Consider the following 23733-nt stretch of genomic DNA (forward strand, 5'->3'; position numbering starts at 1 on the left):
ATGAATGAGAAGAAGCTGGATGTCCTGGCTTTAAGTGAAACAAAGCTGAAGGGGGTGGGAGAGTTTCAGTGGAGAGGAATAAATGGGATTAGGTCAGGGGTTTCAAATAGAGTTAGAGCTAAAGAAGGAGTAGCAATAATGTTGAAGGATAAGCTATGGCAGGAAAAGAGGGACTATAAATGTATTAATTCAAGAATTATGTGGAGTAAAATAAAGATTGGATGTGAAAAGTGGGTTATAAAAAGCGTGTATGCACCTGGAGAAGAGAGAAGTGTAGAGGAGAGAGAGAGATTTTGGGAAATGTTGAGTGAATGCGTGGGGAGTTTTGAATCAAGTGTGAGAGTAATGGTGGTTGGGGATTTCAATGCTAAAGTGGGTAAAAATGTTATGGAGGGAGTAGTAGGTAAATTTGGGGTGCCAGGGGTAAATGTAAATGGGGAGCCTTTAATTGAGCTATGTGTAGAAAGAGATTTGGTAGTAAGTAATGCATATTTTATGAAAAAGAGGATAAATAAATATACAAGGTATGATGTAGCACGTAATGAAAGTAGTTTATTAGATTATGTATTGGTGGATAAAAGGTTGATGGGTAGGCTCCAGGATGTACATGTTTATAGAGGGGCAACTGATGTATCGGATCATTATTTAGTTGTAGCTACAGTTAGAGTAAGAGGTAGATGGGAAAAAAGGAAGGTGGCAACAACAAGTAAGAGGGAGGTGAAAGTGTATAAACTAAGGGAGGAGGAAGTTCGGGTGAGATATAAGCGACTATTGGCAGAAAGGTGGGCTAGTGCAAAGATGAGTAGTGGGGAGTTGAAGAGGGTTGGAATAGTTTTAAAAATGCAGTATTAGAATGTGGGGCAGAAGTTTGTGGTTATAGGAGGGTGGGGGCAGGAGGAAAGAGGAGTGATTGGTGGAATGATGAAGTAAAGGGTGTGATAAAAGAGAAAAAGGTAGCTTATGAGAGGTTTTTACAAAGCAGAAGTGTTATAAGAAGAGCAGAGTATATGGAGAGTAAAAGAAAGGTAAAGAGAGTGGTGAGAGAGTGCAAAAGGAGAGCAGATGATAGAGTGGGAGAGGCACTGTCAAGAATTTTAATGAAAATAAGAAAAATTTTTGGAGTGAGTTAAACAAGTTAAGAAAGCCTAGGGAAAGTATGGATTTGTCAGTTAAAAACGGAGTAGGGGAGTTAGTAGATGGGGAGATGAAGGTATTAGGTAGATGGCGAGAATATTTTGAGGAACTTTTAAATGTTAAGAAAGAAACAGAGGCAGTAATTTCATGCACTGGTCAGGGAGGTATACCATCTTTTAGGAGTGAAGAAGAGCAGAATGTAAGTGTGGGGGAGGTACGTGAGGCATTACATAAAATGAAAGGGGGTAAAGCAGCTGGAACTGATGGGATCATGACAGAAATGTTAAAAGCAGGGGGGATATAGTGTTGGAGTGGTTGGTACTTTTGTTTAATAAATGTATGAAAGAGGGGAAGGTACCTAGGGATTGGCGGAGAGCATGTATAGTCCCTTTATATAAAGGGAAAGGGGACAAAAGAGACTGTAAAAATTATAGAGGAATGAGTTTACTGAGTATACCAGTAAAAGTGTACGGTAGGGTTATAATTGAAAGAATTAGAGGTAAGACAGAATGTAGGATTGCGGATGAGCAAGGAGGTTTCAGAGTGGGTAGGGGATGTGTAGATCAAGTGTTTACATTGAAGCATATATGTGAACAGTATTTAGAAAAAGGTAGGGAAGTTTTTATTGCATTTATGGATTTAGAAAAGGCATATGATAGAGTGGATAGAGGAGCAATGTGGCAGATGTTTCAAGTATATGGAATAGGTGGTAAGTTATTAAATGCTGTAAAGAGTTTTTATGAGGATAGTGAGGCTCAGGTTAGGGTGTGTAGAAGAGAGGGAGACTACTTCCCGGTAAAAGTAGGTCTTAGACAGGGATGTGTAATGTCACCATGGTTGTTTAATATATTTATAGATGGGGTTGTAAAGGAAGTAAATGCTAGGGTGTTTGGGAGAGGGGTGGGATTAAATTTTGGGGAATCAAATTCAAAATGGGAATTGACACAGTTACTTTTTGCTGATGATACTGTGCTTATGGGAGATTCTAAAGAAAAATTGCAAAGGTTAGTGGACGAGTCTGGGAATGTGTATAAAGGTAGAAAGATGAAAGTGAACATAGAAAAGAGTAAGGTGATGAGGGTGTCAAATTATTTAGATAAAGAAAAATTGGATATCAAATTGGGGAGGACGAGTATGGAAGAAGTGAATGTTTTCAGATACTTGGGAGTTGACGTGTTGGCGGATGGATTTATAAAGGATGAGGTTAATCATAGAATTGATGAGGGAAAAAAGGTGAGTGGTGCGTTGAGGTATATTTGGAGTCAAAAAACGTTATCTATGGAGGCAAAGAAGGGAATGTATGAAAGTATAGTAGTACCAACACTCTTATATGGGTGTGAAGCTTGGGTGGTAAATGCAGCAGCGAGGAGACGGTTGGAGGCAGTTGAGATGTACTGTTTAAGGGCAATGTGTGGTGTAAATATTATGCAGAAAATTCGGAGTGTGGAAATTAGGAAAAGGTGTGGAGTTAATAAAAGTATTAGTCAGGGGGCAGAAGAGGGGTTGTTGAGGTGGTTTGGTCATTTAGAGAGAATGGATCAAAGTAGAATGACATGGAAAGCATATAAATCTATAGGGGAAGGAAGGCGGGGTAGGGGTCGTCCTCGAAAGGGTTGGAGAGAGGGGGTAAAGGAGGTTGTGTGGGGAAGGGGCTTGGACTTCGAGCAAGCGTGTGTGAGCGTGTTAGATAGGAGTGAATGGAGACGAATGGTACTTGGGACCTGACGATCTGTTGGAGTGTGAGCAGGGTAATATTTAGTGAAGGGATTCAGGGAAACCGGTTATTTTCATATAGTCGGACTTGAGTCCTGGAAATGGGAAGTACAATGCCTGCACTTTAAAGGAGGGGTTTGGGATATTGGCAGTTTGGAGGGATATGTTGTGTATCTTTATATGTGTATGCTTCTAAACTGTTGTATTCTGAGCACCTCTGCAAAAACAGTGATAATGTGTGAGTGTGGTGAAAGTGTTGAATGATGATGAAAGTATTTTCTTTTTGGGGATTTCTTTTTTTTTTGGGTCACCCTGCCTCGGTGGGAGACGGCCGACTTGTTGAAAAAAAAAAAAAAAATCACCCTGAAATATGCTGTGAACAGTAAATTTCCGCCTAGACATGAGAATATATAAAAAAATCTACCCCATGCAGTGCATGATGAAAAAACAAACTTCTGACCTTGTGTTTGATTTAAAATAGCATGTTTGAGGTTTTTCTAGGGTGGCTTTTATGGTTTTCTTTGATGTTTTTGGGAATGAATTGATAGAATGGAAGACATACTAGTGTACATGTAATAGATACAATTTTTGTCAGCTTCAGAAGAAGAAGTACAGCAGTACCTCAAGTTTCGGCCATAATTCGTTCCAGAAGGCTGTTCGAGCGCCGTTACCGAATGAATTTGTTCCCATAAGGAATAATGTAAATTAGATTAGTCCATTTCAGACACCCAAATATACACTTACAAAAGCACTTAAAAAAATACACTTACATAATTCTTCGAGCTGGAGTTGTTCAAAACTCGAGGTACCACTGTACTTGCATAACTTAAAATAGGGCGTAAAGAGAGGAAATATTTTATTTTCGACAATTATCCTGAGGAAGGTCCCTAACCTTCCCCCAGTCTATTTTATGGGTTTTTATTAGGTCTACTTCAATTACTGGGACAACTTAAACAATGACCAATCATTCCTAGTTATATTTTATTAATCCGAGAAATAGGGCAAGTTATTTTTTATTTTTTTATTATCACACTGGCCGATTCCCACCAAGGCAGGGTGGCCCGAAAAGGAAAAACTTTCACCATCATTCACTCCATCACTGTCTTGCCAGAAGGGTGTTTTACACTACAGTTTTTAAACTGCAACATTAACACCCCTCCTTCAGAGTGCAGGCACTGTACTTCCCATCTCCAGGACTCAAGTCCGGCCTGCCGGTTTCCCTGAACCCCTTCATAAATGTTACTTTGCTCACACTCCAACAGCACGTCAAGTATTAAAAACCATTTGTCTCCATTCACTCCTATCAAACACGCTCACGCATGCCTGCTGGAAGTCCAAGCCCCTCGCACACAAAACCTCCTTTACCCCCTCCCTCCAACCTTTCCTAGGCCGACCAGTACCCCGCCTTCCTTCCACTACAGACTGATACACTCTTGAAGTTATTCTGTTTCGCTCCATTCTCTCCACATGTCCGAACCACCTCAACAACCCTTCCTCAGCCCTCTGGACAACAGTTTTGGTAATCCCGCACCTCCTCCTAACTTCCAAACTACGAATTCTCTGCATTATATTCACACCACACATTGCTCTCAGACATGACATCTCCACTGCCTCCAGCCTTCTCCTCGCTGCAACATTAATCACCCATGCTTCACACCCATATAAGAGCGTTGGTAAAACTATACTCTCATACATTCCCCTCTTTGTCTCCAAGGACAAAGTTTTTTGTCTCCACAGACTCCTAAGTGCACCACTCACCCTTTTCCCCTCATCAATTCTATGATTCACCTCATCTTTCATAGACCCATCCACTGACACGTCCACTCCCAAATATCTGAATACATTCACCTCCTCCATACTCTCTCCCTCCAATCTGATATCCAATCTTTCATCACCTAATCTTTTTGTTATCCTCATTACCTTACTCTTTCCTGTATTCACTTTCAATTTTCTTCTTTTGCACACCCTACCAAATTCATCCACCAATCTCTGCAACTTCTCTTCAGAATCTCCCAAGAGCACAGTGTCATCAGCAAAGAGCAACTGTGACAACTCCCACTTTATGTGTGATTCTTTATCCTTTAACTCCACACCTCTTGTCAAGACCCTCGCATTTACTTCTCTTACAACCCCATCTATAAATATATTAAACAACCACGGTGACATCACACATCCTTGTCTAAGGCCTACTTTTACTGGGAAATAATTTCCCTCTTTCCTACATACTCTAACTTGAGCTTCACTGTCCTCGTAAAAACTCTTCACTGCTTTCAGTAACCTACCTCCTACACCATACACCTGCAACATCTGCCACATTGCCCCCCTATCCACCCTGTCATACGCCTTTTCCAAATCCATAAATGCCACAAAGACCTCTTTAGCCTTATCTAAATACTGTTCACTTATATGTTTCACTGTAAACACCTGGTCCACACACCCCCTACCTTTCCTAAAGCCTCCTTGTTCATCTGCTATCCTATTCTCCATCTTACTCTTAATTGTTTCAATAATAACTCTACCATACACTTTGCCAGGTATACTCAACAGACTTATCCCCCTATAATTTTTGCACTCTCTTTTATCCCCTTTGCCTTTATACAAAGGAACTATACATGCTCTCTGCCAATCCCTAGGTACCTTACCCTCTTCCATACATTTATTAAATAATTGCACCAACCACTCCAAAACTATATCCCCACCTGCTTTTAACATTTCTATCTTTATCCCATCAATCCCGGCTGCCTTACCCCCTTTCATTTTACCTACTGCCTCACGAACTTCCCCCACACTCACAACTGGCTCTTCCTCACTCCTACAAGATGTTGTTCCACCTTGCCCTATACACGAAATCACATCTTCCTTATCTTCATCAACATTTAACAATTCCTCAAAATATTCCCTCCATCTTCCCAATACCTCTAACTCTCCATTTAATAGCTCTCCTCTCCTATTTTTAACTGACAAATCCATTTGTTCTCTAGGCTTTCTTAACTTGTTAATCTCACTCCAAAACTTTTTCTTATTTTCAACAAAATTTGTTGATAACATCTCACCCACTCTCTCATTTGCTCTCTTTTTACATTGCTTCACCACTCTCTTAACCTCTCTCTTTTTCTCCATATACTCTTCCCTCCTTGCATCACTTCTACTTTGTAAAAACTTCTTATATGCTAACTTTTTCTCCCTTACTACTCTCTTCACATCATCATTCCACCAATCGCTCCTTTTCCCTCCCGCACCCACTTTCCTGTAACCACAAATTTCTGCTGAACACTAACACTACATTTTTAAACCTACCCCATACCTCTTCGACCCCATTGCCTATGCTCTCATTAGCCCATCTATCCTCCAATAGCTGTTTATATCTTACCCTAACTGCCTCCTCTTTTAGTTTATAAACCTTCACCTCTCTCTTCCCTGATGCTTCTATTCTCCTTGTATCCCATCTACCTTTTACTCTCAGTGTAGCTACAACTAGAAAGTGATCTGATATATCTGTGACCCCTCTATAAACATGTACATCCTGAAGCCTACTCAACAGTCTTTTATCTACCAATACATAATCCAACAAACTACTGTCATTTCACCCTACATCATATCTTGTATACTTATTTATCCTCTTTTTCTTAAAATATGTATTACCTATAACTAAACCCCTTTCTATACAAAGTTCAATCAAAGGGCTCCCATTATCATTTACACCTGGCACCCCAAACTTACCTACCACACCCTCTCTAAAAGTTTCTCCTACTTTAGCATTCAGGTCCCCTACCACAATTACTCTCTCACTTGGTTCAAAGGCTCCTATACATTCACTTAACATCTCCCAAAATCTCTCTCTCTCCTCTGCATTCCTCTCTTCTCCAGGTGCATACACGCTTATTATGACCCACTTCTCGCATCCAACCTTTACTTTAATCCACATAATTCTTGAATTTACACATTCATATTCTCTTTTCTCCTTCCATAACTGATCATTCAACATTACTGCTACCCGTTCCTTTGCTCTAACTCTCTCAGATACTCCAGATTTAATCCCATTTATTTCCCCCCACCGAAACTCCCCTACCCCCTTTAGCTTTGTTTCGCTTAGGGCCAGGACATCCAACTTCTTTTCATACATAACATCAGCAATCATCTGTTTCTTGTCATCCGCACTACATCCACGCACATTTAAGCATCCCAGTTTTATAAAGTTTTTCTTCTTCTCTTTTTTAGTAAATGTCTACAGGAGAAGGGGTTACTAGCCCATTGCTCCCGGCATTTTAGTCGCCTCATACGACACGCATGGCTTACGGAGGAAAGATTCTTTTCCACTTCCCCATGGACAATAGAAGAAATAAAGAGGAACAAGAGCTATTTAGAAAAAGGAGAAAAACCTAGATGTATGTATATACATATATATGCATGTGCGTGTCTGTGAAGTGTGACCAAAGTGTAAGTAGGAGTAGCAAGATATCCCTGTTATCTAGTGTGTTTATGAGACAGAAAAAGAAACCAGCAATCCTACCATCATGCAAAACAGTTACAGGTTTCTGTTTCACAGTCATATGGCAGGACGGGTAAGTGTTATACAGAATAGGCCTAGGAACATGATTAATGAACAGAGGACAGATGTTTTACTGACTGGAATGCCTATATTGTTTATTTTGGGCTCTGTAAATTGGATTATTTAATTGTGTGTAAAATTGGCCAAATTGCCAAATTCTGTATACTATATAGGGTAGTTCTGATAGTTAAATAGGCAGTTTCTTGCACTCAATAGAACAGAAGGCTTACAAGCAAAACAGTTATGAATTTGGTCGAATTGAGCAATAGAAATGCTTAAAATACGACTCAAACTTGATGAAATTGCCAATGCATTAATTGTGCCCAGGCTACCAACTTTGTGTCTGCAAAATTTTGCAAGTTCTCCACATTTCAGAGTTTTGCATCATTGCCTTGGGAAAAAATGTTCTCTACCATTTCAGAAGAAAATCTTTATTTTTTAAAAAATCACAACACATTTATACTTTCAATTTCAGGGGTCATGACAGTGAAAGGGCTACAAGGGAGGTAGTAGGTGCTACATCACTGAAAATGTTAAAAATGTTTTTTGGTGAACTAAATGCTGAAAAGAATAGTCACAATATTATGGCTGGAACAATACACAAATATTCAGCACACAGGGGACTTAAATCACATAACATTACTTACCTTTCAATTCTGTGAGTATAAAATCCCAGTTGTCAAAACACTCTCCACATGGATGACAACGTGGTGCCCTGCCAGTAAACCCTCGTGCACATACATCGCACTTATTTCCACCAATACCTTCCAAACACTTACATCGTCCAGTATCATGATCACACTGAAGAGTTTCTGAACCTTCAAAGTTGCAGTTGCATGCTGAAAAGAATATGCAGGACTATGAGAATCAGTATTTATAATTATGAGTTTCTAATAGAACTCTCATATTTTCTCAAAATGAACGGTGAAAATCTTACTACTGCACTCCCTCATTATCTACAACAAAATACATTACAAAAAAAAAGACTGTGGATCAAAAATTTGTGAGAACAAAATCTGTATTGACAATGGGAAAAAGGTAAGTGGTGCACTGAGGAGTCTGTGGAGACAAAGAACTTGATCCATGACAGTAAAGAGGGGAATGTATGAGAGTACATATAGTTATACCAATGCTCTTGTATGAGTATGAGGCATGAGTGGTGAATGTTACAACAAGGAGAAGGCTGGAGGCAGTGGAGATGTCATGTTTGAGGGCAATGTGTAGTGTGAATATAATGCAGAAAATCCATAGTTTGGAGAGGAAGAGGAAGTGCGGGATTACCAAAACTATTATCCAGAGAGCTGAGAAGGGATTATTGAGATGGTTTGGAAATATAGAGAGGATGGAACGAAAAAGAATGACTTCAAGAGTGTATAAATCTGTAGTGGGGTAGGGGTCAGCCCAGGAAAGGTTGGAGGGAAGGGGTAAAGGAGGTTTTGTGCGTGAGGGCTTGGACTTCCAGCAAGCGTGTGAGAGCATGTTAGATAGGAGCAAATGGACACAATAAAGGGAGGCGGTAATTTCATGCACTGGTCAGGGAGGTATAACATCTTTTAGGAGTGAAGAAGAGCAGGATGTGAATGTGGGGGACGTGCATGAGGCATTACGTAGAATGAAAGGGGGCAAAACAGCAGGAACTGGCAGGATCATGACAGAAATGTTAAAAGCAGGGGGAGATACAGTGGACCCCCACCTTACGATGGCATCGCGTTATGTTAAATCCGCCATACGATACATTTTAACGCAAAAATTTTGCCTCGCCTCACGCTAAAAAACTCGCCTCATGCGATTCGTCCGGGACACGTCCCACGTGGCCTCAGCTGCCCCGTGTGTGCCAGTGTTTACAAGCCAGCCAGTGCGGTCGCATTCACGCATACATTCGGTACATTTCATATTACCACAGTGTTTTTAGTGTTTTTTTTTTCAACAAGTCGGCTGTCTCCCACCGAGGCAGGGTGACTCAAAAAAGGAAGAAAATCCCCAAAAAGAAAATACTTTCATCATCATTCAACACTTTCACCTCACTCACACATAATCACTGTTTTTGCAGAGGTGCTCAGAACACAACAGTTTAGAAGCATATATGTATAAAGATACACAACATATCCCTCCAAACTGCCAATATTCCAAAACCACTCCTTTAGAGTGCAGGCATTGTACTTCCCATTTCCAGGACTCAAGTCTGGCTATATAAAAATAACCGGTTTCCCTGAATCCCTTCACTAAATATTACCCTGCTCGCACTCCAACAGATCATCAGGTCCCAAGTATCATTCGTCTCCATTCACTCCTATCGAACACGCTCATGCACGCCTGCTTGAAGTCCAAGCCCCCCATAAAACCTCCCTTACCCCTTCCTTCCAACCTTTTCGAGGACAACCCCTACCCCGTCTTCCTTCTCCTACCGATTTAAATGCTCTCCATGTCATTCTACTTTGATCCATTCTCTCTAAATGACCAAACCACCTCAACCCCTCTTCAGCCCTCTCACTAATACTTTTATTAACTCCACACCTTCTCCTAATTTCCACACTCCGAATTTTCTGCATAATATTTACACCACACATTGCCCTTAGACAGGACATCTCCACTGCCTCCAACAGTCTCCTCGCTGCTGCATTCACAACCCAAGCTTCACACCCATATAAGAGTGTTGGTACTACTGTACTTTCATACATTCCCTTCTTTGCCTCCATAGATAACGTTTTTTGACTCCACATATACCTCAACGCACCACTCACCTTTTTTCCCTGATCAATTCTATGATTAACCTCATCCTTCATAAATCCATCTGCCGACACGTCAACTCCCAAGTATCTGAAAACATTCACTTCTTCCATACTCCTCCTTCCCAATTTGATATCCAATTTTTCTTTATCTAAATCATTTGATACCCTCATCACCTTATTCTTTTCTATGTTCACTTTCAACTTTCTACCTTTACACACACTCCCAAACTCATCCACTAACCTTTGCAATTTTTCTTTAGAATCTCCCATAAGCACAGTATCATCAGCAAAAAGTAACTTTGTCAATTCCCATTTTGTATTTGATTCCCCATAATTTAATCCCAACCCTCTCCCAAACACCCTAGCATTTACTTCTTTTACAACCCCATCTATAAATATATTAAACAACCATGGTGACATTACACATCCCTGTCTAAGACCTACTTTTACTGGGAAGCAGTCTCCCTCTCTTCTACACACCCTAACCTGGTTGTACCTGCAAAATAAGTCACCATGGGCCCCAAGAAAGCTTCTAATGCCAACCCTGCAGGAAAAAGGGTGAAAATTACCATGGAAATGAAGAAAGAGATAATTGCTAAGTACAAAAGAAGAAGGGAAGTAAAACTGGAAAAAGACTCGATACCTCAAGTCCTAATAGAAGGGGATTCCCTTCTAAACAATAACAACTTTCACACTCCCCTCCTCCCATCCCATCAATCATCACCAGATCTTCAATAAAGGTAACTGTCATGTATTGTATTCTTAGTAGAGTATTATATTTGTGCATGTCTTCTTAAGTTTGTGTGTATTAAAATGATTATTTCATGTAGTAAATTTTTTTTTTTTCATACTTTGTGGTGTCTTGCATGGATTAATCTGATTTCCATTATTTCTTATGGGGAAAATTAATTCGCCATACGATAATTTCGTCTTACGATGAGCTCTCATGAATGGATCAATATCGTAAGGCGGGGGTTCACTGTATTGTGTTGGAGTGGTTGGTACTTCTGTTTAATAAATGTATGAAAGAGGGAAAGGTACCTGGGGATTAGCAGAGAGCATGTATAGTTCCTTTATATAAAGGGAAGGGGGACAAAAGAGACTGTAAAAATTATAGGGGAATAAATTTACTGAGTATACCAGGTAAAGTGTACGGTAGGGTTACTATTGTAAGACAGACAGAAGGATTGCAGATGAGCAAGGAGGCTTTAGAGTGGGTAGGGGATGTGTAGATCAAGTGTTTACATTGAAGCATATATGTGTGAACAGTATTTAGATAAAGGCAGGGAAGTTTTCATTGCATTTATAGATTTATAAAAGGCATATGACAGAGTGGATAGGGGAGCAATGTGGCAGATGTTGCAAGTGTATGGAATAGGTAGTAAGTTACTAAATGCTGTAAAGAGTTTTTATAAGGATAGTGAGGCTCAGGTTAGGGTGTGAAGGAGAGAGGGAGATTACTTCCTGATAAAAGTAAGTCTTAGGCAGGGATGTGTAATGTCACCATGGTTGTTTAATATATTTATTGATGGGGTTGTAAAAGAAGTAAATGCTAGGGTGTTGGGGAGAGGGGTGGGATTGAATTATGGGGAATCAAGTAAAAAATGGGAGTTGACACAGTTACTTTTTGCTGATGATACTGTGCTTCTGGGAGATTCTAAAGAAAAGTTGCAAAGGTTAGTGGGCAAGTTTGGGAGGGTGTGTAAGGGTAGAAAGTTGAAAATGAACATAGATATGAGTATGGTGATGAGGGTACCAAATGATTTAGATAAAGAAAAATTGGATATCACATTGGAGAGAGGGAGCATGAATGAAGTGAATGTTTTCAGATATTTGGGAGTTGACTTGTCAGCGGATGGGTTTATGAAGGATGAGGTTAACCACAGAACTGATGAAGGAAAGAGGGTGAGTGGTGCGCTGAGGTATCTGTGGAGACAAAAAATGTTATCTATGGAGGCAAAGAAGGGAATGTATGAAAGTATAGTGGTACCAACACTCTTATATGGGTGTGAAGCTTGGGTTGTAAATGCTGCAGCGAGTAGGTGGCTGGAGGTAGTGGAGATGTCCTGTCTAAGGGCAATGTGTGGTGTAAATATTATGCAGAGAATTTGGAGTGTGGATATTAGGAGGTGTGGAGTTGCTAAAAGTATTAGTCAGAGGGCTGAAGAGGGATTGTGTAGGTGGTTTGGTCATTTAGAGTGTATAAATCTGTAAGGGAAGGAAGGAGAAGTAGGGATCGTCCTCAAAAAGGTTGGAGGGAGGGGGTAAAGGAGGTTATGTGGGCAAGGGGCTTGGACTTCCAGCAAGTGTGTGTGTGTGTTAGATAGGAGCGAATGGAGATGGATGGTTTTTGGGACCTGACGAGGTGTTGGAGTGTGAGCAGGGTAATATTTAATGAAGAGATTTAGGGAAACCGGTTAGCCAGACTCGAGTCCTGGAAATGGGAAGTAAAATGACTGCACTTTAAAAGAGGGGTTTGAGATATTGACAGTTTGGAGGGACTTCTGAACTGTCATATCTGAGTGCCTCTGCAAAGACACTGATTATGTATGAGTGAGGTGAAAGTGTTGAATGATGATGAAAGTATTTTATTTTGGGGGATTTTCTTTCTTTTTGGGTCACCCTGACTCAGTGGGAGACGGCTGACTTGTTGAAAAAACAAAAAATAACGCTGCTTCAAAACAAGTCTCTTAGCCCTCTTTTCTAACCAAATAGCCATCCTAAAACCCCAGTATAGAAATTCTGGTGCCACCCCTGCTGCTTTGGATATAATTAAACTAAAAAATTTACTAAAATGGAAGCTGATTTTCATCATGTATGTAAAATATATGCAAATGATATAGTAACCCCTGAAACTTGAGAAAGAATTTCCAAGTCTAGTGATTTTTATATATTAAAATGATAAATCATGATTCTCAAGTTTCAACCAAAATCCTATGAATTGGGAAACTGAATGGGACTCTTGAACAACACTACTGATATTATACAAATAAAAAAATTATGGTACGTGATCAAAATATCTGCATACCTAAACATTCTATCCGAGGATTTCCATAGAAGTTGCTCTGGCATTGGTTGCATTGGCGGCCGCCAAATCCAGGACGGCACTCGCATATCCCATCAAACTATATTAGAAAAAGAAAGAGATATTAAGAAAGGTTTATAAATGAAACAGTACAACTATAATCAGCTTAGAATATTTTTATTCAATGAAGTGATATACGTACAGCCTCTCCTCACTTAATGACGGAGTTCCATTCCTAAGACCACATCGTTAAACGAATTCGTCACTGAGGATCATACTATAATGGTAGCGAGTTTGTGTCAACCATCTTTGATATTGTTTTAATGTCACCTTTGCACCACTTATAACATTTCTGGTATGTTTTTAAATGTTTATACAGTAGTGTACTGTATATTGAAATAAACAGAATAGATGAAATCAGCTCTAATATACATTATTTAGGTATGAATACTGGTCAGAGAGCCCGTTGTAAGTCTGAGGTGTCGGTAAACGAGTACGTAGCTAAGTGAGGAGAGGCTGTATATACATAAAAAGATTTACTGAAATAGTAGTTGCAAAATTTTGAATATGTAATATTAATTGGTGAGACACTGCATTAATGTTCTGAGAAATTTATTCTTAATATTTGTTAGTGCATAACACATGGCACACAGTACTAGTTTAAGACAACAACAGTTAATAACATTCTTTGAAGGCACACCAAACTCAACACATTGCCTTTAGCACAAATATCAGTGCATTATATTACAGTATCAAAAAAAAAAAAAAAAAAAGGCCTACACAAAACATATCACTATTACAATACCAGTTTTCATGAATACTGTACATACGGTACTGAACAATAAAAAAAGTAACACTGAATGAAGGTTCTGAGATTTGTTTAGTGAAAAACCAAAAATGACAATGAATAAACTATGAACCACTGCATGATCTGTAGGCATCAATTAATTTTGAATTTTCATTCATAATATATTGGACATCTTTTGATACTCTGTTTGAAAATTCATTATTCAATTACAAAAATATCAGTATGCAATAAAAATGAGCAAAGCCAAAAATACTGAAAGATACAATGACATATACTGTATATCATCAAAGAGAAAATCCTCAGCCTGTTTAACTTTACTATTGAGAAATTATTTAAATTTACTGTACTATGAAAATATGGAGAGAACCAAGCTCAAACAGTAGCTTGATGGGCCCAGAAGTGAAACAAAAGAATGGTACAGTAGGGCCCCACTTATACGGCAGGTTAGGTTCCAGGCTACCGCCATAAAGCAGAAATCGCTATAAAGTGGAATGCCATTTTTTCCATTAATAAATGCATATAAATGCCAGATAACAATTTTATGCTAACACACATTAAGTTAACAGTAGAACTAGGCATTAAAAAGCAATCAAAATTAAAATACATACACAGTACATTCATTACTTACCTTAAAATATTTGTAGTCGTAATGTAGGGTGAGAGATAAGTAGAAGTTATTGTAGGAAGTCAGGTGTGGTAGCTCCCACACCAGCTACCATAACTACATGAAATATAAGACAAATTTAAAGTTGCCCCATAGTGATTATTATTACTATCGACATACCTTGTTCTCTGAGCATAATCATTTTTAACTACTACCCTTAGATCTAGCATAAACAAGAGAGGTGAGAGATGCCAAGAATGTAAACAAATGAAGGCATAAGGGGAGTTAATTGGTCAGAAGAAACATGTATTAATACTTGTCTATTTTTGGCTAAAACAAGTACATTTGCATGAGTTTGTGAAGCATTTACCCCACAATACAAACACTTACATTGTGTACAAACTGTCTTCACATTAGTGCAGTAGAATAAACAAATAGCTAAAAGTGAAGGCATACAAAAGGAATAATTTTCTACAGTTTTTTTTTTTTTTTTTTTTTAACAAGTCGGCCATCTCCCACACCGAGGCAGGGTGACCCCAAAATTAAGAAAATCCCCAAAAAGAAAATACTTTCATCATTCAACACTTTCACCTCACTCACACATAATCACTGTTTTTGCAGAGGTGCTCAGAACACAACAGTTTAGAAGCATATATGTATAAAGATACACAATACATATATCCCTCCAAACTGCTAATATCCCGAACCCCTCCTTTAGAGTGCAAGCATTGTACTTCCCATTTCCAGGACTTAGGTCTGGGTATATAAAAATAACCGGTTTCCCTGAATCCCTTCACTAAATATTACCCAGCTCACACTCCAACAGATCATCAGGTCCCAAATAACATTCGTCTCCATTCACTCCAATCGAACATGCTCATGCACGCCTGCTGGAAGTCCAAGCCCCTCGCCCACAAAACCTCCCTTACCCCTTCCTTCCAACCTTTTCGAGGACGACCTCTCCTCCGCCTTCCTTCCCCTACAGATTTATACACTCTCCATGTCATTCTACTTTGATCCATTCTCTCTAAATGACCAAATCACCTCAGGAACCCCTCTTCAGGTCTCTGACTAATACTTTTGTTAACTCCACACCTTCTCTTAATTTCCACACTCGGAATTTTCTGCATAATATTTACACCACACATTGCCCTTAGACAGGACATCTCCACTGCCTCCAACCGCCTCCTCGCTGCTGCATTCACAACCCAAGCTTCACACCCATATAAGAGTGTTGGTGCTACTATACTTTCATACATTCCCTTCTTTGCCTCTATAGATAATGTTTTTTTGTCTCCACGTATACCTCAATGCACAACTCACCTTTTTTCGCTCATCAATTCTATGATTAACCTCATCCTTCATAAATCCATCTGCCAACACGTCAACTCCCAAGTATCTGAAAACATTCACTTCTTCCATACTCCTCCCCAATTTGATATAAAAAAAAATTTATCTAAATCATTTGATACCCTCATCACCTTACTCTTTTCTATGTTCACTTTCAACTTTCCACCTTTACACACACTCCCAAGCTCATCCACTAACCTTTGCAATTTTTCTTTAGAATCTCCCATAAGCACAGTATCATCAGCAAAAAGCAACTGTGTCAATTCCCATTTTGTATTTGATTCCTCATAATTTAATCCCACCCCTTTCCCGAGCACCCTAACATTTACTTCTTTTACAACCCCATCAATAAATATGTTAAACAACCATGGTGACATTACACATCCCTGTCTAAGACCTACTTTTACTGAGAAGTACTCTCCCTCTCTTCTACACACCCTAACCTGAGCCTCACTATCCTCATAAAAACTCTTTACAGCATTTAATAACTTACCACCTATTCCATATACTTGCAACATCTGCCACATTGCTCCTCTATCGACTCAATCATATGCCTTTTCTAAATCCATAAATGCAATAAAAACTTCCCTATCTTTATCTAAATACTGTTCACATATATGCTTCAATGTAAACACCTGATCTACACATCCCCTACCCACTCTAAAACCTCCTTGCTCATCCGCAATCCTACATTCTGTCTTACCTCTAATTCTTTCAATTATAACCCTACCGTACACTTTTCCTGGTATACTCAGTAAGTTTATTCCTCTATAATTTTTACAGTCTCTTTTGTCCCCTTTCCCTTTATATAAAGGGACTATACATGCTCTCTGCCAATCCCTAGGTACCTTCCCCTCTTTCATACATTTATTAAACAAAAGTACCAACCACTCCAACACTATATCCCCCCCTGCTTTTAACATTTCATACATTTATTAAACAAAAATACCAACCACTCCAACACTATATCCCCCCCTGCTTTTAACATTTCTGTCATGATCCCATCAGTACCAGCTGCTTTACCCCCTTTTATTTTACGTAATGCCTCACGCACCTCCCCCACACTCACATCCTGTTCTTTTTCACTCCTAAAAGATGGTACTGTATACCTCCCTGGCAAGTGCACGAAATTACCGCTTCCCTTTCTTCGCCGACATTTAAAAGTTCCTCACAATATTCTCACCATCTACCCAAAACCTCCATCTCTCCCATCTTCTAACTCCCCTACTCTGTTTTTAACTGACAAATCCATTTGTTCCCTAGGCTTTCTTAACTTGTTTAACTCACTCCAAAATTTTTCCTATTTTCATTAAAATTTCTTGACAGTGAATCTCCCACTCTATCATCTGCTCTCCGTTTGCACTCTCTCACTACTCTCTTCACCTTTCTTTTAATCTCCATATACTCTACGCTTCTTATAACACTTCTGCTTTGTAAAAACCTCTCATACACTAACTTTATCTCTTTTATCACACCCTTTACTTCATCATTCCACCAATCACTCCTCTTTCCTCCTGCACCCACCCTCCTATAACCACAAACTTCTGCCCCACATTCTAATACTGCATTTTTAAAACTATTCCAATGCTCTTCCAGCCCCCCACTACTCATACTTGCACCAGCCCACCTTTCTGCCAATAGTTGCTTATATCTCACCTGAACTTCCTCCTCCCTTAGTTTATACACTTTCACCTCCCTCTTACTTGTTGTTGCCACCTTCCTTTTTTCCCATCTACCTCTTACTCTAACTGTAGCTACAACAAAATAATGATCCGATACATCAGTTGCCCCTCTATAAACATGTACATCCTGGAGCCTACCCATTAACCTTTTATCCACCAATACATAATCCAACAAACTATTTTCATTATGTGCTATATCATACCTTGTATATTTATTTATCCTCTTCATAGAGCATGTATTACTTATTACCAAACCTCTTTCTACACACAGCTCAAAGGCTCCCCATTTTCATTTACCCCTGGCACCCCAAATTTACCTACTACTCCCTCCACAACATTTTTGCCCACTTTAGCATTGAAATCCCCAACCACCATTACTCTCACACTTGGTTCAAAACTCCCCACGCATTCACTCAACATTTCCCAAAATCTTTCTCTCTCTACACTTCTCTCTTCACCAGGTGAATATATGCTTACTATAACCCACTTTTCACATCCAACCTTTATTTTACTCCACATAATCCTTGAATTAATACATTTATAGTCCCTCTTTTCCTGCCATAACTTATCCTTCAACATTATTGCTACTCCTTCTTTAGCTCTAACTCTATTTGAAACCCCTGACCTAATTCCATTTATTCCTCTTCACTGAAACTCTCCCACCCCCTTCAGCTTTGTTTCACTTAAAGCCAGGACATCCAGCTTCTTCTCATTCATAACATCCACAATCATCTCTTTCTTATCATTTGCACAACATCCACGCACATTCAGACTTCCCACTTTGACAATTTTCTTCTTATTCTTTTTATTAATTATTACAGGAAAAGAGGTTACTAGCCCATTGTTTCCAGCATTTTAGTTGACTTTTACAACTCGCATGGCTTACGGAGGAAAGATTCTTATACCACTTCCCCATGGATATTAAAGGAAAAGTAATAAGACCAAGAACTATTAAGAGAAAATCAAAGAAAACTCAGGTGAGTGTGTATAAATAAACATGTACATGTATGTGTAGTGTGACCTAAGTGTAAGTAGAAGTAGCAAGATGTACCTGTTATCCCCAGTAATACCACTGTGTACACATTTTCTCTGGTGTTTGACCAGAGAAAACATAATTCTTACCATCACTCCAAAAGCCATCCAGCTACCACGTCTCATATTTATGCCAAATTTATTCTACTGAGGGTGTGTGTAACATGTTTATGTTATGTAGCACGCTGACTTGTCAGTGGATGGGTTTATGAAGGATGAGGTTAACCATAGAACTGATGAAGGAAAAAAGGTGAGTGGTGAGTTGAGGTATCTGTGGAGACACAAAACGTTGTCTATGGAGGCAAAGAAGGGGATGTATGAAAGTATAGTGGTACCAACACACTTATATGGGTGTGAAGCTTGGGTTGCAAATTCTGCAACGAGAAGGCGGCTAGAGGCAGTGGAGATGTCCTGTCTAAGGGCAATGTGTGGTGTAAATATTATGCAGAGAATTTGGAGTGTGAATATTAGGAGGTGTGGAGTTGCTAGAAGTATTAATCAGAGGGCTAAAGAGGGGTTGTTGAGGTGGTTTGGTCATTTAGAGAGAATGGATCAAAGTAGAATGACTTGGAGAGAGTATAAATCTGTAGGGGAAGGAAGGAGGTGTAGGGGTCGTCCTCGAAAAGGTTGGAGGGAGGGGGTGAAGGAGGTTTTGTGGGAGAGGGGTTTGGACTTACAGCAAGCATGTGAGCATGTTAGATTGGAGTGAATGGAGACGAATGGTTTTTGGGACCTGACAAGCTGTTGAAGTGTGAGCAGGTTAATATTTAGTGAAGGGATTTAGGGAAACCTGTTAACCAGACTGGAGTCCTGGAAATGGGAAATACAATGCCTGCACTTTAAAGGAGGGGTGTGGGATATTGACAGTTTGGAGGGACTTCTAAACTATTGTATCTGAGCACCTATGCAAAGACAGTGATTATGTGCAAGTGAGATGAAAGTGTTGAATGATGATGAAAGCATTTTCCTTTTGGGGATTTTCTTTCTTTTTGGGTGGGAGATGGCTGACTTGTTGAAAAAAAAAATCATAGATGGATTAGTGAAAATGTCTATATTAATCCAGTTATTTTTATATAGCCTAGGTAGTAGGTTGGTAGACAGCAACCGCCCAGGGAGGTACTACCGTCCTGCCAAGTGAGTGTAAAACGGAAACCTGTAATTGTTTTACACGATTGTAGGATTGCTGGTGTCTTTTTTCTGTCTCATAAACATGCAAGATTTCAGGTATGTCTTGCTACTTCTACTTACACTTAGGTCACACGACACATACATGTACAAACATATATATACACACCCTTCTGGGTTTTCTTCTATTTTCTTTCTAGTTCTTGTTCTTTTTTATTTCCTCTTATATCCATGGGGAAGTGGAACAGAATTCTTCCTCCGTGAGCCATGTGTGTTGTAAGAGGCGACTAAAATGCAGGGAGCAAGGGGCTAGTAACCTCTTCTCCTGTATATATTAATAAATATAAAAGGAGAAACTTTCATTTTTCCTTTTCGGCCACCCCGCCTCAGTGGGACATGGCCGATGTGTTGAAAGAAAAATTTTTATATAACCGGATTTGACTACTGGAAATGGGAAGTACAATGCCTGCACTTTAACCCTTTGGGGGTCAGCAGGTCCTCTTAGAGACTTATTCTAAGGGTCGGCCAAATTTAAAAAAAAAAAAAAAAAAAAAAAAAAAAAAAAAAAATCTTTTCCCAATCATAATGACACCAAAAGTATGAAATTTGATGGAAAACTCATGGAAATATGCTCTCACAAAGTTAGCGGTCTCGACGATGTTTACGCATCGGCGATTTTGCCCACTTTGAGCCCTATGTTTGGCCAATTCCAGTGTACTAGTCAACAAAAATCATAACTATTTCGCTAGAACTCCATTTCTTCTATCGAATGCGTACAAGAAACTACCCATTTACCGATTTCAACTATCCAATACAGTGGTCAGAATTTAGCAATTTTGCCAATTTCACATAAATTTCAAAAGATGCCAATTTCCGAATAGAGTACAGAATAAACAAGAAAGACATTCCTGGCACTAAAACAACATTTCCTCTGTTCATTAGTCATGTTCCCACACCCCTTTTACATTCTTTTGCTTTCCACTTTGAATTTTTATTCTCACAAAAAAATAGAAGATTTACTGTTATGCAGACTACTGTATTAGTGTAGAAATGGTATAAATAATATCGGCTCACTTGTGAAAGAATATTAGACTCACCAGTTGACGTGTATTGGACGCTTAGTATGATTTGTTTACTTTTGATCTTTGGTAAAAATCGAACATTTCTGCTACTTTGAGCTCAATTTCAAGGTACTTTTCATTGTAAAATCAGTCAAAATCATCTCAATTTCTGTAATATGTCTTCCATTCTATAAAATGAGACCAGGAAAACTAGAATACAACAATAAATACCATACGAAAGTACAGTGCAAAGTCGCTGTTTTAATCCAAAAACAGTTTTTTTTTTTCTTATTACGCACTGTGTGCTGCAGGATTTTTTTTATACTGCGCACACTGACCACATAGACCCATTCTTTCATATGTAGGCCTACCAGCTTTCTCTCACTAGATTTGACGGCGCTAGAATTTATACATACTAGTACGCCAAAAATCCCTGCGCGTAAGACGTACTAGTACGTCCGAAACCCCGAAATGGTTAAAAGAGGGGTTCGGGATATTCTCAGTTTGTAGGGATATGCTACATTTTTTTTTTTTTATTATCACACCGGCCGATTCCCACCAAGGCAGGGTGGCCCGAAAAAGAAAAACTTTCACCATCATTCACTCCATCACTGTCTTGCCAGAAGGGTGCTTTACACTACAGTTTTTAAACTGCAACATTAACACCCCTCCTTCAGAGTGCAGGCACTGTACTTCCCATCTCCAGGACTCAAGTCCGGCCTGCCGGTTTCCCTGAATCCCTTCATAAATGTTACTTTGCTCACACTCCAACAGCACGTCAAGTATTAAAAACCATTTGTCTCCATTCACTCCTATCAAACACGCTCACGCATGCCTGCTGGAAGTCCAAGCCCCTCGCACACAAAACCTCCTTTACCCCCTCCCTCCAACCCTTCCTAGGCCGACCCCTACCCCGCCTTCCTTCCACTACAGACTGATACACTCTTGAAGTCATTCTGTTTCGCTCCATTCTCTCTACATGTCCGAACCACCTCAACAACCCTTCCTCAGCCCTCTGGACAACAGTTTTGGTAATCCCGCACCTCCTCCTAACTTCCAAACTACGAATTCTCTGCATTATATTCACACCACACATTGCCCTCAGACATGACATCTCCACTGCCTCCAGCCTTCTCCTCGCTGCAACATTCATCACCCACGCTTCACACCCATATAAGAGCGTTGGTAAAACTATACTCTCATACATTCCCCTCTTTGCCTCCAATGCTACATATCTTTATATATGCTACATATCTTTATATATGCTTCTAAACTGTTGTATTTAGGCACCTCTGCAAAAACAGTGATTATGTATGAGTGAGGTGAAAGTGTTGAATGATGATGAAAGTATTTTCTTTTTGGGGATTTCCTTTCTTTTTGGGTCACCGTGCCTCAGTGGGAGACAGCCGACTAGTTGAAAAAAAAAAAAAGAAGTGTATATTAACATAATATATGACATTTAATGTACCCTAGTACAGTGGTAACTCAAGTTTCGGCCATAATTCCTTCCAGAAGACTGTTCGAATGCTGTTACCGAACAAATCTGTTCCCATAAGGAATAATGTAAATTAGATTAGTCCATTTCAGACCCCCAAAAATACACTTACAAAAGCACTTACAAAAATACACTTGCATAATTGTTCGAGTTGGGAGCTGTACGAAACTTGGGGTACCACGGTATTAGTATTAGAATTATTGTTATCATTATCATGGCATCAAGACTAGTGAGAGACTCTTAAGTGACTTTAATGTGTACCTGCACGCCAGCACAGTGTGTAAGTTTATTTAGGTACAGGTACACACAAGTATAATTATCAGGGTATATACAGTAGATCGTCATTTAACACGAGTTTATTTGGCACGATTTGGGTATAGCACGACTGAAGAATTGCGGCACAATTTTATACAACACTTTGTAAAATTAATTTAACACTGTTCAGTTTGCGGGAGGGAAAAACAAATTCCCTTTTCCTCAAGTGGCCGCCTTGTTGTGGATCAGCGGGGGAGATGTCCTGCCATCCTCTGCCACCCCCGAACACCACCCCACCATTCGTACTTCATACGTGTCCAGTTCTCCTTCTCTGCTATAAGCTAGCTGTATTTGTGAATTGTGTTTTGATCTTTTAATTACCATATCTTGTATCTGCCAAGCAAATCATGACACCCAGTAGGCATACCAGTGTTGCTGAGAGTGGCAAGAAAAAGTATAAGCATTTAAGTCTTAGAATTAACAAAGAAAACACGGATATTAGACAAGAGATAACCTGTGGTCGTAATGAAGTGTTACTTTGTACACATAAAAAGATGTAAACATGAGTTTGTGTGACTGACTGACTTACTGAATGACTGACTTACTGAATGACTGACTTGACTGAATGATTTGACTGACTTACTGAATGACTTAGACTTTTTCACTGAGGATGACCCTGAAATGGTATCTAGAGCAGCTGATGCCTTACCCTCAATTGTATAATATACTGTAGGGTAAAATAGAACATATCCATTACAGTTTAAAGAGTTTTGGTCATAATCTGAAATGTCCATATTAGCAAAATGATAGAAGTGATAGTGGACAATCTATTATAACAAAAAGGCAAATATATTTCCAAAACTATCATTTGTATGTGATACTGAAGAGATACTAAAGAAGAGATTTCCATCTAATTGTCATCATTGTATGCCATAAATATAATACTTGTCTGATACAGCAACATCACAGTATCTTGGCACAGAGGACATCTTCAACATTGCTCTACTAATTATTGGTGTGTTATGTATGAGAAGGGCTGAATCTGCAATGTATTTTCCTAACATAGGCCAGATGGCCTACTGCACCTCACCTCTGGTCCAGTAATTATAGCTCCATCAACATGCCTCTACTTTAAAGTGATCAACACTATGAACTGAACAACTTTTATCAG

At 39.3% G+C, this 23733-nt stretch overlaps 1 protein-coding gene across 10 annotated transcripts in view; it reads right to left on the minus strand.

Moving 5' to 3' along the window:
* LanB1 (laminin subunit beta-1) overlaps positions 1-23733 on the minus strand; it is a 229242-nt gene that overhangs the window by 60889 nt on the left and 144620 nt on the right. For all 10 annotated transcript variants that reach the window (XM_070094540.1, XM_070094536.1, XM_070094535.1 and 7 more), the window contains 2 exons: positions 13154-13250; positions 8044-8235 (listed from right to left, as the gene is read on the minus strand). In XM_070094540.1, the coding sequence (XP_069950641.1) occupies positions 8044-8235; positions 13154-13250 (289 nt within the window). The remainder of the gene's footprint in view (positions 1-8043; positions 8236-13153; positions 13251-23733) is intronic.

Source organism: Cherax quadricarinatus, chromosome 46 (assembly GCF_038502225.1).
Source record: "Cherax quadricarinatus isolate ZL_2023a chromosome 46, ASM3850222v1, whole genome shotgun sequence".
NCBI classification, from domain to species: Eukaryota; Metazoa; Arthropoda; class Malacostraca; order Decapoda; family Parastacidae; genus Cherax; species Cherax quadricarinatus.